Source organism: Desmodus rotundus, chromosome 5 (genome assembly GCF_022682495.2).
Source record: "Desmodus rotundus isolate HL8 chromosome 5, HLdesRot8A.1, whole genome shotgun sequence".
Taxonomy (NCBI): Eukaryota; Metazoa; Chordata; class Mammalia; order Chiroptera; family Phyllostomidae; genus Desmodus; species Desmodus rotundus.
The window spans coordinates 138434098-138447356 of NC_071391.1; the positions used below are offsets into that span (position 1 = coordinate 138434098).

The following is a 13259-nucleotide window of genomic DNA, read 5'->3' on the forward strand; positions in this document are numbered from 1 at the left end:
GAGGTGTAAAATCTGAGATATACCCGTTGACTGGCGCTCTGAATCTTACAGGTAAGGCGGGGTTGGTGGGCGCTGGATGGGCCTTCTTGCAGTCCCTGGCCATTGCCAACGTTTTATCCTTTACCATCCTCTTTCCTTGAGGACTTCAATAATCTATAAAAGGTAAGCATCTCTTGACAGGTAACTTAAGCCATTTCCACTTTGATCAGAAAAGTAAATGGCTATTACAACAGAAATCTCTACAGGAATAGGAACGAAGTAAACGCCTATCACAGCAGAAATTTCTACAGGAATAGGAACCGGAGGTGGTGGTTCTGGTAGGAGAGCCTTCATTCGGCACTTTCTTCCACGCTCTAAATCTCTCCTCCTGTTAGTGGGCCCCACACATCCCCTGCTTATTCCTTAAGGCATCTTCACCCTTCCCAAAACAGATACTACGAGCAGAGTTTGTGAGAAACGCCTGGGGTCTCTCGGGATAGGTGCTGTCTGGTGCTCTGGCTCTATCCGCCGGATAGGTATCTATCTTCAGCCTTTTTCACACTGCAAAATAACCACTCCCTTGCTGAAGTATCTGTAGAAAGCGGGGTATTTTACTGGCGAAATATTCCCGTCATCCGCCTCAAAAGCAAACCCAGTGCGCGGAATCCCCACGTTTGGCTCGGCTGGGCTTCCTGGGGCTCCAGGAGCCCCGCCCCCTGACACCTCCGCGCGTCTCATTGGCCAGGTCTTGCGTACGCCTCGGCTCCTGACTGGCGGCTGCTCCTGTTTGTCTGCGCGACGAACAATTCCGCAATGAGGGGGCTGCTCCAAATGGAGGGGGAGGGGAACTATTTAGAAATTTAGAAGAAAGTAGGGGGGATTTCAGGTATCCGGAGCCCGCAGCTGGTTGGAAACTGCGGACGAGGGATTTAGGTGTGCGTGCGTGAGGGTACGGACGGAGAGAAGGGTGCCTCTGAGGTGACATTCACTCAGCCAGCGGGCCTTCTTCCTGGGGCATCAGAAACGCCCCCAATTTCCCAGCTGCTAAGGGAAGAAGAGGAAGGTGGGTCTCCGCGGCAGTCCGGGGGGTGGGGGAGGCGTCCCACCACTCCCTAGGAGGGTGTGTTTCCCACTGGAGATGTGTAGAGCCTTTGTCCTCTACTCGCCGTGTGGCCCCGGAGGCCAAATTTGGGGATTGGAAGAGCGCTGGGCAGGAGGGACTGGCATGTGTGCGAGAAGGATCAGGCCTTCCCGAACTCCTATCAGTCGGACTCTGGGAGGCACGCGGATTCTCCCCTGGCAGGCGGCCCCTCAGTGTGCCGCCGGGGAGGGGCGATGAGCCTTAGGCCCCTCCCATCCCAAGAAAATGCGTTGGCTGGGGTTTCGCGGCTCCGAACGGGAAGGCGGGGAGCTGGAGGCCCCTGCCCGCCCTCGCGGGGAATTCTTTAGCACCTCCTAGTCCCAGGATATTTATGGGCTGGTAAAAATGGTTGCTTCCCCCTCTTTCCCCCCGCCGCCGGCCTCACCCGCCTCTCCGAACCCTGCTCGGGTGGGGGCCGCTGTTGACCGGTTTTGCGGAGAACTGGCCGGGGGGCTGGGTTGCATTGAGGGGAGGGAGAGCCAGGAATGCGGCCCGCCAGCGCCAGCCAGTGTCGAGCCCCGGAGGGCGTGGGGACCCAGGGGCGGTGAAATAGCTGCTGTAGATCCGCCTCTTTCATTGATGAAATTTAAGTTCGTATGATTTTACCTTTCCTGGGAGTCTCCAGTTGGCCCTCGTTTGTGTCAGGAGCGCAGTGTCGACGGGAGTTACAGGCAGACTCAGTCGCACCAAGTTTCTGTCTTGGTAGTGGAGGTTTTCTTTTTCTTTTTTTGAGGTAGTTTTAATCTCTTTCAGTAATACTTAAGTAGCTAAACATTGGAAGAGGAGAAAGAACACGTCGGTTGTTAAAGGAGGGGAGGAAATCACTACCTGATAAGCGTGACTTCTCTAGAAATAAACATATATATAAACCAGAATATTTTAATAAATCCTTAAAATGTCGAGATTTGTACAAGGTAAGACACGCTTCTTCTTATCTCCCGGGTTGCTTCAGCCGAATTTGGATACTGGCACTTGGGAGGGTTGGTGGGTAGTCTGGAAGTGGGAATGTTCATTTGAGACACTATTTGTGGAACCTTTTTTCGTTAAATTGACATTTGAGCTGCCTTGAACTGCTGGACTGGCGTTTCAGAAACGTATAACTTATACCCCTGGGCTCTGCTGGGTTTAGTTCTGCCGCCCTGAATGAAATCAGGTTAGTAGCAATCTAACTCCCCGGGACAGTGGCTGTAAATGATGGTAAAACAGAATTTTGGTTGCTGATAATGTTTTCTTTTTCTGGTCGAAGTTGAGGTAACTGAGTGTGCGTGGACAAAAAGGGGAACTGGGAGGGCTGAGTGAAGGAGGCAGGTGGGTTTTGCCAGGACTGTTAGGGGAGCTTGAGTGTTGTCCTCAGCTCCTACTCCGTTTGTGTGCTTAGTTTGAGTCTCAGATTCATTTATTGCGAAACCGGGAGTAGCTCTTAGAAGCTGGAGGTCATTTCAGCAGGAGAAATGACTTTGCTGCATTGCTGTGTTTATATTTCCTTCTTTAAAATCTGCAAAGATTATTAAAGTTTCTTTGAAATTTGAAAATTGCCCTCCAAGTTCTACATGTATATTAGAAAAGGGTTAGGGAATTACTCTAAACTCATTTAAGCAGTAACATTGCGTGTATGTGTGTATACCTTGAACAATTTGAAATTGGTGCTATCTTAAACCTCGTCACCAGTTTATAGCATAAAATTTGCCTTCTGCTATGCAAAAAACCGTTTTCTTGCAGACCCCAGAGTATGAAAGCTTCAGCCATCTTGCTTAACACACAGCTAGTAAAGTTCAAAACCACTTAATGTGACTCTTCAATAAATGTAGATGAACTTTAAAAAAAAAGTGTCGGTAATGGCTTTCATTTGACCCTGGGAATAAAAATGCCTTAGTAAATTTTACATCACTTCATTAACTCTTCTTTGAGTTTTGTATGAAAATCTAAGAGAATTTGACGGCCTGCCTTATTATGGAAACAGAGGGGACACATTCCTGCCTCTAGCACTAAGCTCAGAAATGTCACTTGTCATTAGACTTTCAAATTCATGTTATACCTTACATGTGGTGAGAGATGCTTTTTAAGTGCTTATTGAATAAATCCCTTAGTCAGAAAAAGCAAGGCAGAAGTAATTTAGAAATGTGCTGGTTTTGCAACAACAAAATTTAATCACCAGAAAACCATTATTTTGCAACAGTATGCTAGGTAAAAGTGGACAAGTCATTTCTCTTTAAAAGCTAAGAATGTTAGTTAAACTCCAGCTGTTCTGCCTAGTTGTGTTTTAGAATAGCTTGCAGAGGTGCTGCGCGTTGACTGATTTCACAGCCATTACTGTTAAAGGCTGTCTTCAGGAGATTCTAAATCAAGTGGCAATGCCTGGGAGTTGCTGTCAGTGTTGTCATTCCTTTCTGTTGTCATCTACCTTTTTAAAAAATCTTTTTATTTTGGAATACTTTTACATTTATAGGACAATTGCACACATGTCAAAACGAAGAAGTTATTGTAGATACATTACTACTAACTAGACTTATTCAGACTAGTATTCCATGACTCAGTCCAGCATTGCGTTTAATTGGGATACATTTTTGCTTTAAATGATAGTTTTCCTTTTAAATTGGCAGTTTTGCACAGAGATGACATTTCTTCCTGCTGCTCCCTGCCCCCCAATTAACATGATTGTCCTCCCATTTATCATTGTTTAAGTTTTATGCTTCAAACTCTGTCCGGGTGGTTCAGTTGGTTACAGCATTGTCCCTGTACATTGAAAGGTTGGGGGGTTGCTCCTTGGTGGGACGTGTACAGGAACGTCTCTTTCTAAAATCAATAAACATATCCTTGGGTAAGAATTAAAAAAAAATTTTGTACTTCAAGTGTAAATCCTTTATATGATTAATGAACTCTGTTGCTCTTATAAATGATAAACCTAATGAGTTAGCTGTCTCCACAGATCAGTTTGCAAGTGTAAGGATTGGGATTTTTGTTTTTGAAGTTTTTTAGTTGATCAAATCTTTTGATCTTTGTTGTAGTACTTATTGATATTTCCATCCATTGAGACATAGGTTGTGCCACTCATAAGGTGTAGATTGAACAACTATTAGTCAGGCCCCTGTTTTCATATGTTGTCTCAGTTAAGCTTTACAAGAGCCCTGTGAAGTAGCAGATGCTTATATTTACCTTACAGCTGAAAAAATTTAAGTATCTTGTCCAAAATTCACAGCTAGTAAGGACTTAAGTGTGTAGATGTGTCTAAAACCCTTGTCCTTTCCAATACCCTTTGCCTCTGAAAACTTATCTAAAGTTATCTAGATGATGTGTTTCTCCTAGACTGTCAGTTCCTCCTGGCGTTCTGTCATATCCTTGAGAAAAATAAAGTATCTTTAGTGGTTGGTGCTCTGTGAGAATTTGTCATGAATGATAAATAAGAAATTCAGCTCTTTCCATGTACTTTTTAGCAAGTTAGCCTACATTTTTGTTTTTTTGGGTTTTTTTTTTTTTTTTTTTGATAACACCTCTAAGATTACATAAACGTTGAGAAAGATAAAAAGGGTATGGACTTAGCTCTGAACCCTGTTGCTCAGAGGTGACCTTAGATACCTAACTTTTCTGAACCTCAGTTTCTACTTGTATAAACATTGGGTATTAATATTTATGTTACAGGGTTATTGAGAAACTGAAATGAGATGAATTATGTGAATTTACTAGTCACATATTAGATGGCCAATAATTTTTACTTTTTTTTTCTTTCTTAAAATGCCAGTGACCTTTCAGATAGCATTGCCACCATAGAAATAACCATATGTCATCAACAGAAATAAACAGAAACAAGGCAGGTATGACAGGTCTTTATTTTCCTCTTTCAGGTTTGGTGTTCAGGCCCCTAGCACTTGTGATATGTTTAACAACAACAAAAAAAGAAGTGTGGGGTATAAAGGAGAAGCTTAGCAGTGATGCAAATACATAGTTGGTGATAGTTTTTAAGTACAGTAAACAAAAATTTTTTTGAATGCTTACAAAGTGCAGTGTACTATATTGGTATTTCTTGTGTATCTCTTTTGGTGGGAACATGAAATTCAGAAGATGTATTGTGTATACATGTTTCTGAATTTCCTGGAAATTGGGGGTGCTATACTTGGCTTGAATCTCTTTCCTCAAACCTAGGCAATGTGCTTTTACAGAAAAGCTGGGCATCTCCACTCTCAAGTGCTTTAACCATAAGTTTTAAGGTAAAAATATTCAATTAATAAAACTACTTAATGTCGATAGTCAGGAGAGTACTCAGTATATATTCCTTGTCCAAAAGAAGGTTCAGTGTTCTTTGGACATCTCCTAACTCTGTGTTCCTCAGGCACTTAAGATTTCTTTTCAGAAGAAGATTTATCTTTATTGGTTCTAGGGCATAATACCCTAGTTTGGTGTATTCCATCCTAAGGTCACCTGCCTGCCTGCCTGTGATATTACTTACCCATTTGCTAGTTTTCTCCCCTTGGAGGGGTTTTTTCAGGGCCCCTGATTATTCTAAATAAATGTGAGTACTAACTGAGTGAGAAGGGGCTCTTTATCACAGTTGGAGGTACTAGGGGTAATCAGCAGCTGTGACTTTTTTTATTTTAAAGATTTTATTTATTTTTACAGAGAGGGGAAGGGAGAGAGAAAGACATCAATGTGTAGTTGCCTCTTGGGGGCCCGTTACCAGGGACCTGGCCTGCAACCTAGGCATGTGCCCTGACCGGGAATCAAACTGGCGATGCTTTGATACGCAGGCCTGTGCTCAATCCACTGAGCTACACCAGTCAGGTAGCTGTGACTTTTTGCCAGGTTTGTCGTTTCATGTCATTTGGAATTTTGCTTTTTTAAAAGTTCCGACTGCTATGGGTTAGTCTCCCTGTGTGATTGGAGTCCTATAAATGGTGCAAGGACTATTGTCATCTAGCCAGCTAGGGCCATGTTATGTGCTTATACTATAATATTAGAGGAACTTTATTTACCTAAATTATATAAATATGTCTTTCAATGTTGTTAGATTGAGGTAGTTTCTTATATTTAAAGGAAGCCTTTTGAGTATCTCTGTGTTTGAAAAATATTTGAGACTTGTCAACTTTCCCATTTGTTGGAATTCTCTTTTTTATGACTTTTTTTGTTGATGCTTGTTTGGTAGATGGCAGCTAGCCAGGGAGGATTAGTTGAGCTAACTATAACTAGAGGGGTCTCTGATGAATACAGGGATGAGAAGTATTCTGGGCCAGGTTGTGGAGGTTGTACCTTAACCTGGTTATTCTCAAATCCTAAGACCAAATTTAGCTTGTTGCTGCTTATTTAGAGGCCTAGGATGCGTTTAGCCCAGAGGAATTGTGGCATGGATTTGAGACAGAACTAGAGGTGGCAAAGCAATGACTAAGGCACACTCCTCATTTTTTTAAAGATGTGCCTTAGGATTCATTATGTTGCTAGCGAGTGAGGGATTTAATTAAATTCAGAGTCACAGTTACAAATGGAAAATTAAACTCAAAATAAAGAGTTGAGCTAATGAAAATTTTGTTTTCCACTGTGGACCGTGTGATCTCTGTGGTTAGACTTTGTTCTTGATAACTGAGTGTTTCTTCTGGTAAGATGGATGATTTTCATTTGTGAAAGCCAATTAAGGAAAAAGGAAATTGACAAGGAACATTAGAGAAATAAGAAATACTAGCTGGTAAACTCTCAGTAGTGTCATTTTAATATTCTGAAGATAAATTGAAAAATCACTTTATGAGGAAATTAAGATGTTCATTTTGGGGCAATAGATGTTTTCTTGTAACATGGATTTACACACTCTGTGTTATTTTTTTCTTCATAGACAATTGTAGTTTTAATTAAAATAATAGGATACTTAATTTTATGTGAGAAACATTAGTTGGTCTGTTAATGGAAATGTCCTAGGCAAAAGGATAATATACTGTAGTTTTCCAGTTTCCACCAAGTTGTATTTGGTACTTTTTGTGAAAGTGCAGGAGTTCCCAGAAAGTCAGATATATTCATCATTGAAAAGTTAATATGAACAAATACTTGAAAGTCAAACCAACTATGGATTATCTGTAAAAATGAATAATTAAGAGTTGATATGCTAACTTTTCATAATGCTATTTCTTTTGATATCCAATATTTACATGCCACTGGAGAAAAATTTCAACAATATTAGAATAAAATTGTTGGGGAGATCCTCTGAGGGTTTGGGCTTTAGTGAATGAGGTAGTTAGTTCACTTACCAACTTTTTGATTGCTTAGGATCTCTATAGAAGCTGGAGTTTTTCTAAAGACTGGTGTCATTTTGACACAGCCTACAATTTCTTTTCTAAAATATAGTTAAACTTGGTATGATAGTGTTTGATTGTGGACATCTTGAGTAATTTAATGGATTGTTCAGGCACAATGACTGCTAGTTCACTGAGACCTCTAAAACTCTACCAGGCATGCATTTTTATTAATAGCTTATTAAATTCTTTGAAAGTTGGCTTGCTAAGCTACTTTCAGAAAGAGAATTAAACTTTGTGGTTTTTGATTGGGCTTATGTGAGAGAAAGGGGATAATACTTCATTTGAAAGCTGTTTCCCAGTTCTCTTGATTGGTAATGCAGGCATCTCCTTTAGTTTGTTGGACAGTAATTGTCTAGGGCTCAAATTCTGCCTCTGCCAACAGTTCCATTGTTTATTTTTCTCAGCCATTGCCAAATGAAATTGATTGTGCCCCCAAACCATTTTGATAATTAAGGATTGTTTTTGAGAACCATGGAGAAACTGGCTTGTTGTCTTAGTTAACTTACATAAACAACAAAATATTTCATTTTCCAAAACACTTTTAGATGTTTGTTAAGTTTTTTGTATATAAATCAAAGAGTTCCCCGTTTCTCTGTGATTTTACTTGTGGCTTAAAAAATATTATTGTATTAATGTACATAAAATAGTCATATTATGCTTAATCTGCTTTTTAATTATCAGTCAAGAAATTGTGAAACATACCATTGTAGGGGACACTCCTTTTAACAATAGCACAACTTGCTCTATGGCTGTGGAGACCTGCAGACAAGGTGATTGGCGTTTGTCTTTTTCTCTGATTGCTGGTCTGGCAAAGGATGATTTGATGTTTCCTTTATGTTATAACCCTACCTAGAATTTTAAAACTTCCAGTGAGTGCAGGAAAACAGAATAACACAATTCTGTGCACTGTTTTGGGTTCATTTATGTCAATGGTAAAATGCTTATTAGCCTTGGTAATAAAATATTTATAGAGTACATAAAAGCTTTCTTCGATTTTTCATTGCCCAGAAAATAAACTACAATATATAGAAGGAAAAGCTGAAGAGCGTAAGAGAATGCTTATTCTGATACATAGTTTTAACATCACATAATAACATCACATAATAGACATAGTGAGTTTTTGTCAGTTTTCATTCATATTTGGTGGGATACAGCTGTAACAAAGAAAGGGCGGACCTTCCTCCGCTAAGAAGAGCAGGGCACTGGGCAGCAGGGTCTGGATTCCAGGTTAGCATTGGCACTGTGTCCTTAAGCAAGTCAGCACCCTGCCTTGCCCCGCCCCATTTCATCTTTAAGATAAGGGAATTAGACTCATTCACTGACCTTAAAGCCTTTCTGAGCTTAAAAGTTTAATCTAAGTGCACATATATAAAATTACAGAGCAGGCCTGCCAAATAAGTTTTTGGTCCTTGGTGGTGGTTTTATGTTGTATCCTTTTTCCCTCCTCTCAGCAAATGAGTGTGTTAGGCTCCTTGGCATGCCACTTTTCTTATCATCTATTAAATTTGATGCCAGGTGGTTAACTAATTGATACATCTCTTTTGAATGTTCTGTTTTCAAAAGTGATCGTTTTTGTTTTTGTTTTTTAGATTTTAAGAGCTACTTTGTTATATGAATGTAAAGTTATTCTTAATTGCTAATGAGAAGTCTGCTTTAGGTATAAATTCTAACAGTTAAAATTTTTTTAAAGTAAGCAATGCATGATTAGCAAAAATCACAATTAGCAAGGGGCTCTGCACATTCAGTGCTGGAGTATTGGAACAGTTCTAAAAAGCCTGGTGCATTTTTTTTGATACCAAAAGGCATTTATTAAGCATTCGTATGTATGTAAAGCTGAGTCATTAAAAAATATGTAAGTATAAACTGTTGTGTTGTACTGTAGTTTACAATCTAAAATAATCAACATTGACTTTCATACTAAAAGATCATATAAAAATGGATCATATAAAATCAACTTACTGATTTTTCTTATATGATTTAATGCTATGGACTATAACTTGTCCATATTTTTCCTAAATTAAGTTAAACCTAAGTATAATTCCCCAATTTTGGGAGCTCCAGTGGCACAATTGGTTAGAGTGGTACGTATAATTACCCAGTTTTGTTTAATGTCTAAAGTTAGTAAAAACATTATGCTAACATATATATTAGATAATAAGACATTGAAAAGAAATTTTAAGATCATTTTGTCTAGATCACCTACATTTTGGAATTTCTTTAACCACATCTCTGATACTCAACTAATAAATCAACCTCTGCTTGAGAAGCCTTAGGGACTTCAAGTACTCAGGACATAGTCTGCACTTTTCTTAGCCTCCCTTCTCATATGACCAGAAATGGCTCTTAAGCACTCTCTATTTGGCTTTATCAGGCACTACTTTCATGAGACTGGACTCTATCTTCTTTATCTGTACCCAGTACATAACTATCATAATAGACTCTTCCTTATTTATTTAATAAGCATTACTTATTTACTGTGTCTCATGCTGTGTGTTAGGCAGTGGGAATATAGCAGTGAAGAAAATAGAAATGATTTATTCTTAAAGAGATTGTAATTTGTTGGGTAAATAGACATTGAATGAATTTTTTAAAATATGTTATAAAAGAGTGGCACAAGGATCTACCATATGAGCATGTAATGGGAAACTTTGGTTGGTTTAGAAGATTTCTAGGAGGAGATTACAATTGAACTCTGACAAATGATATATTAGTGACTACTCAAGCCACCAATAAAAGAATTTAAGATCTCCCATTTATTTACACATTATCAGGTGCCTGTACTGTGTGCCAGGTGCTGAGGTAAGTGTTGAGGGGGAAGGCTTGAATAACATAATTAACATAAGAGTTGTGGTAGAAAGGAATGCCTCTTTTAATGTTCAGTAGCTACCACCTAGAACACTAGGAATGCCACTCCCAGAATAGCAGAAGCTAAAGTCACAGGGTTTGAGCCTCTGTGGGCTGAGGGATTAGGTTTCCTGGAGGTTGGGGTGATTCCCATGATTTTAGAATTCACACTGTGCTATTACCTTCCATTTTTTTTCTCCTCATTTCTGCCTACTCTTCTGTAAAAGCATTCAATAACACTTGTGATGTGTGTTTTGGAACAAACTTATAATACTTAGTATGATTTTAATTTCATGGAGCCGAAAAATACCACCTCAGTTGGCTTAAGAAATGAGGGGCTTGTATCAGATGAATCTTGAAGTAGGATGTTCCAGCATTGGTTAATTCAGTACAGTGATTGCATCAGTCTTTCCTTCCTTCTGCACTCTTAAGCATATCTATCTCATTCTTGGGTCTGCTGTCTTTAAGCTCACTAAATGGGAAAAGAAACTGGAGGTGACATGTGAACACATACTCATTATGTCCAAGGGTGGAAAAGGTACTATTTCTTCTCATGTGTGTGTTTTTCTCAGTGAGAAATGCTTTTCTCCCAAGTCCTTTGGCAAACTACCCTCATTGGCTCACTGGCCAGAATCATACATATTATGTTTCATGATTAGAACGATCACTGGGAAGCCTTTAAAATCTGGCCCTGGTGCCATTTTTTGAGCACATGGCCTTGGGACAGAGAATAGATGACAGAAAAACATTGGAGTAGGGAGAAGAACAGTATGCATGGCTACTACAAATATATTAAGATGGAGTATAATCTATATCAGAGCTACTCAAAGCAATACTGGCAGCACTTACTTATTAGAAATGCATATTCCCCCCACTCCAGACCCACTGAGTCAGAACCTTTGGGAGGTTGCCCAGAGATCTGTGTTTTAACAAGCCCTCCAGGTGATTTGTATGCACATTAAAGTTTTAGAAGCACTATTGAAATGTCGCAAACAAAGGAGGAAATTGCAGCCTTTAGGCCTTCTGCTTTAGCACCTTCATTAGCTTTGGCTGCTCAAAAGGGGTACTTCAACTTCGTTTTTAAGACATGCCTAGCTAAGGAATTGTATATATTTCCCATCAAATGAGGAAGAGAAGTGATATGATTAAGGTTGCAATTTAGGGGGAACCAATCTATTATGCTTGGTACCACCAGATTAGAGTGACAGATGGGCAGAACAGTTACGAAGCTGTTTTCATTATGACCAGGAGAGTGAAAATAAGAGGGAAGTTAAGGTAGCAGCAGTGGAAATAGAAAGCAGTGAATGGAATTGAATTAAATATGATATTGATTGGATGTAATATTCAGGAGAAAGGAGGGAAGAGTCCATTGTAACTGAGATTTCTAGATCACCTGGGGGTGACTGGGAGAATGTCAGTGCCATGGAGGGCAGGGAGATGAATTTAGATGATTTGGACATGTTAAATTTGAGGTACCCAGTTGAGTATCCAGGTGCAAAAGGTCTAGAATACGATAGGGAATGTGGCCTGTAGCTCATGGGAAAAAAAAAATCAGGATGAGAGTCACATACTTGGGAGTTATTAGTAAGGAGATTGGTAAAGGAATAAATGAGGGGGAAATGGTGTGAGGACAGAATCTTAGGAAATCCAGGGAGTAGAAAAAGAATGGAAATAGAGCTTGGACAGAGACATAGAAGATGATGTGGGATAATATTGAGTAATGGAATACAAAGAAGAAAAGCTTTTCTAGGAAGAAAATTAACAAATAACTGAGTTTAAAGGACTGTAGTATAACCACAGAAGAGGATGTTTAGCTTTAACTGGCCATAAATCTAGTGTATATATCTTGAACTTTATTCATGATTATTTCCAGTTGCTACTATATTCTTGGAGTTTTTAAACCATTTCCTGGTTTAAGATGAAGTGAGCTCTCCAATTCTCTGATTTTGAATACATCTTAGTGTGGGTTTCCAAGGAAGTTTGGGATTCTTCAGAAATAATGAATGGTGGGAAGTGACCTGGAGAGGGCTACTCACCTTCTTTGTTGCTCTTGGTATTATTCTTTTTTTCAGCCTTACCATGGCCTTTGCTTTGTGAAGCTGTCTTTCTGCCTAAGAATGTGTAGTTGTTTTGTTTGTGCCGGTATCATGATGTTAGGGAAGGGTAGTATGTACACTTCTTAGCTACTGAAATGGATGAAATGAAATACCTGAATTAAGAGAAAAAGCAATCACTTGTTAGATTGTCTTCTACCTCTTGATTTATTTCTTTTTCTCCTCCTCCTTTTTTTTATTTTTATTTTTTATTGTTGTTGGCCCCAGTTGAATAGATGAAAGTCCACAATGTGGAAATCTTAGTTCTTATGAACAAGGAAGAATTAGGAAATTGAGGTGGGTGAAAATTTGTAAAAATAACTTACTGCTCGTTCTGTTCCAAATTGACTAAGTTGTAATTAAGTCAGCCAAGATAATTCTAGTAAGCCCAGTTTTATGTGGTAGGGAGTTTCCTTTTTATTCCATTGAGTATAAGAAGACATTCTGATAGAAATGCTTTTGGAGTTATTTAGGGATTTTTGTGCCATGATTAAAGAGCTAGACTAGGAGGAAAAAATGTGCAAGATATTTTTGCCTCATTGTATGCTGAGGACTGGACCTCAGCATAAACTGGATTTGTTTCTGAATTCCATAAGGCTTGTACTGTGACCTTGGATAAGTCACTTAAACTCTTCAACTTTGTTTTCCTATCTGTAAAATGATGAGGGTAGATTAAATGCTTCTCATCTGTAAAAATGTTTTGATTTTTTGACCAAGTTAATGAAATGTTTGATTTCTGTTCCACTCTCTAAGTCAAAGAGAATCAATTCTCTATTGCTAAGAAATGAGGGAAAAAACATTTTAGGTTAGAAATCTTGCATTATTCAGGGGATACTTTAATTGATCTTCCATTAAAAACTCAGCTGTCATTGCCAGAAGTGTAACCTGAGAATGTTAAAAGCCCAAGAAAGCTAATATCTGTACTTCTCTTCC

At 39.1% G+C, this 13259-nt stretch overlaps 1 protein-coding gene across 2 annotated transcripts in view; it reads left to right on the forward strand.

Annotated features, from left to right (window-relative positions):
* Window positions 1–795: 795 nt before the first annotated feature.
* UGP2 (UDP-glucose pyrophosphorylase 2) overlaps window positions 796–13259 on the forward strand; it is a 56453-nt gene continuing 43989 nt past the window's right edge. Inside the window, exon 1 of one of the 2 annotated variants that reach the window (XM_024552734.4) lies at window positions 796–1042. Coding sequence is in view for 1 of the 2 variants with exons in the window: in XM_024552732.4 (XP_024408500.1) it covers window positions 2016–2034 (19 nt within the window). In the remaining variant the exon portion in view is untranslated. Of the gene's footprint in view, window positions 1043–1411; window positions 2035–13259 lie in introns of those variants that run through there. The other variant, XM_024552732.4, reaches the window with a different exon arrangement.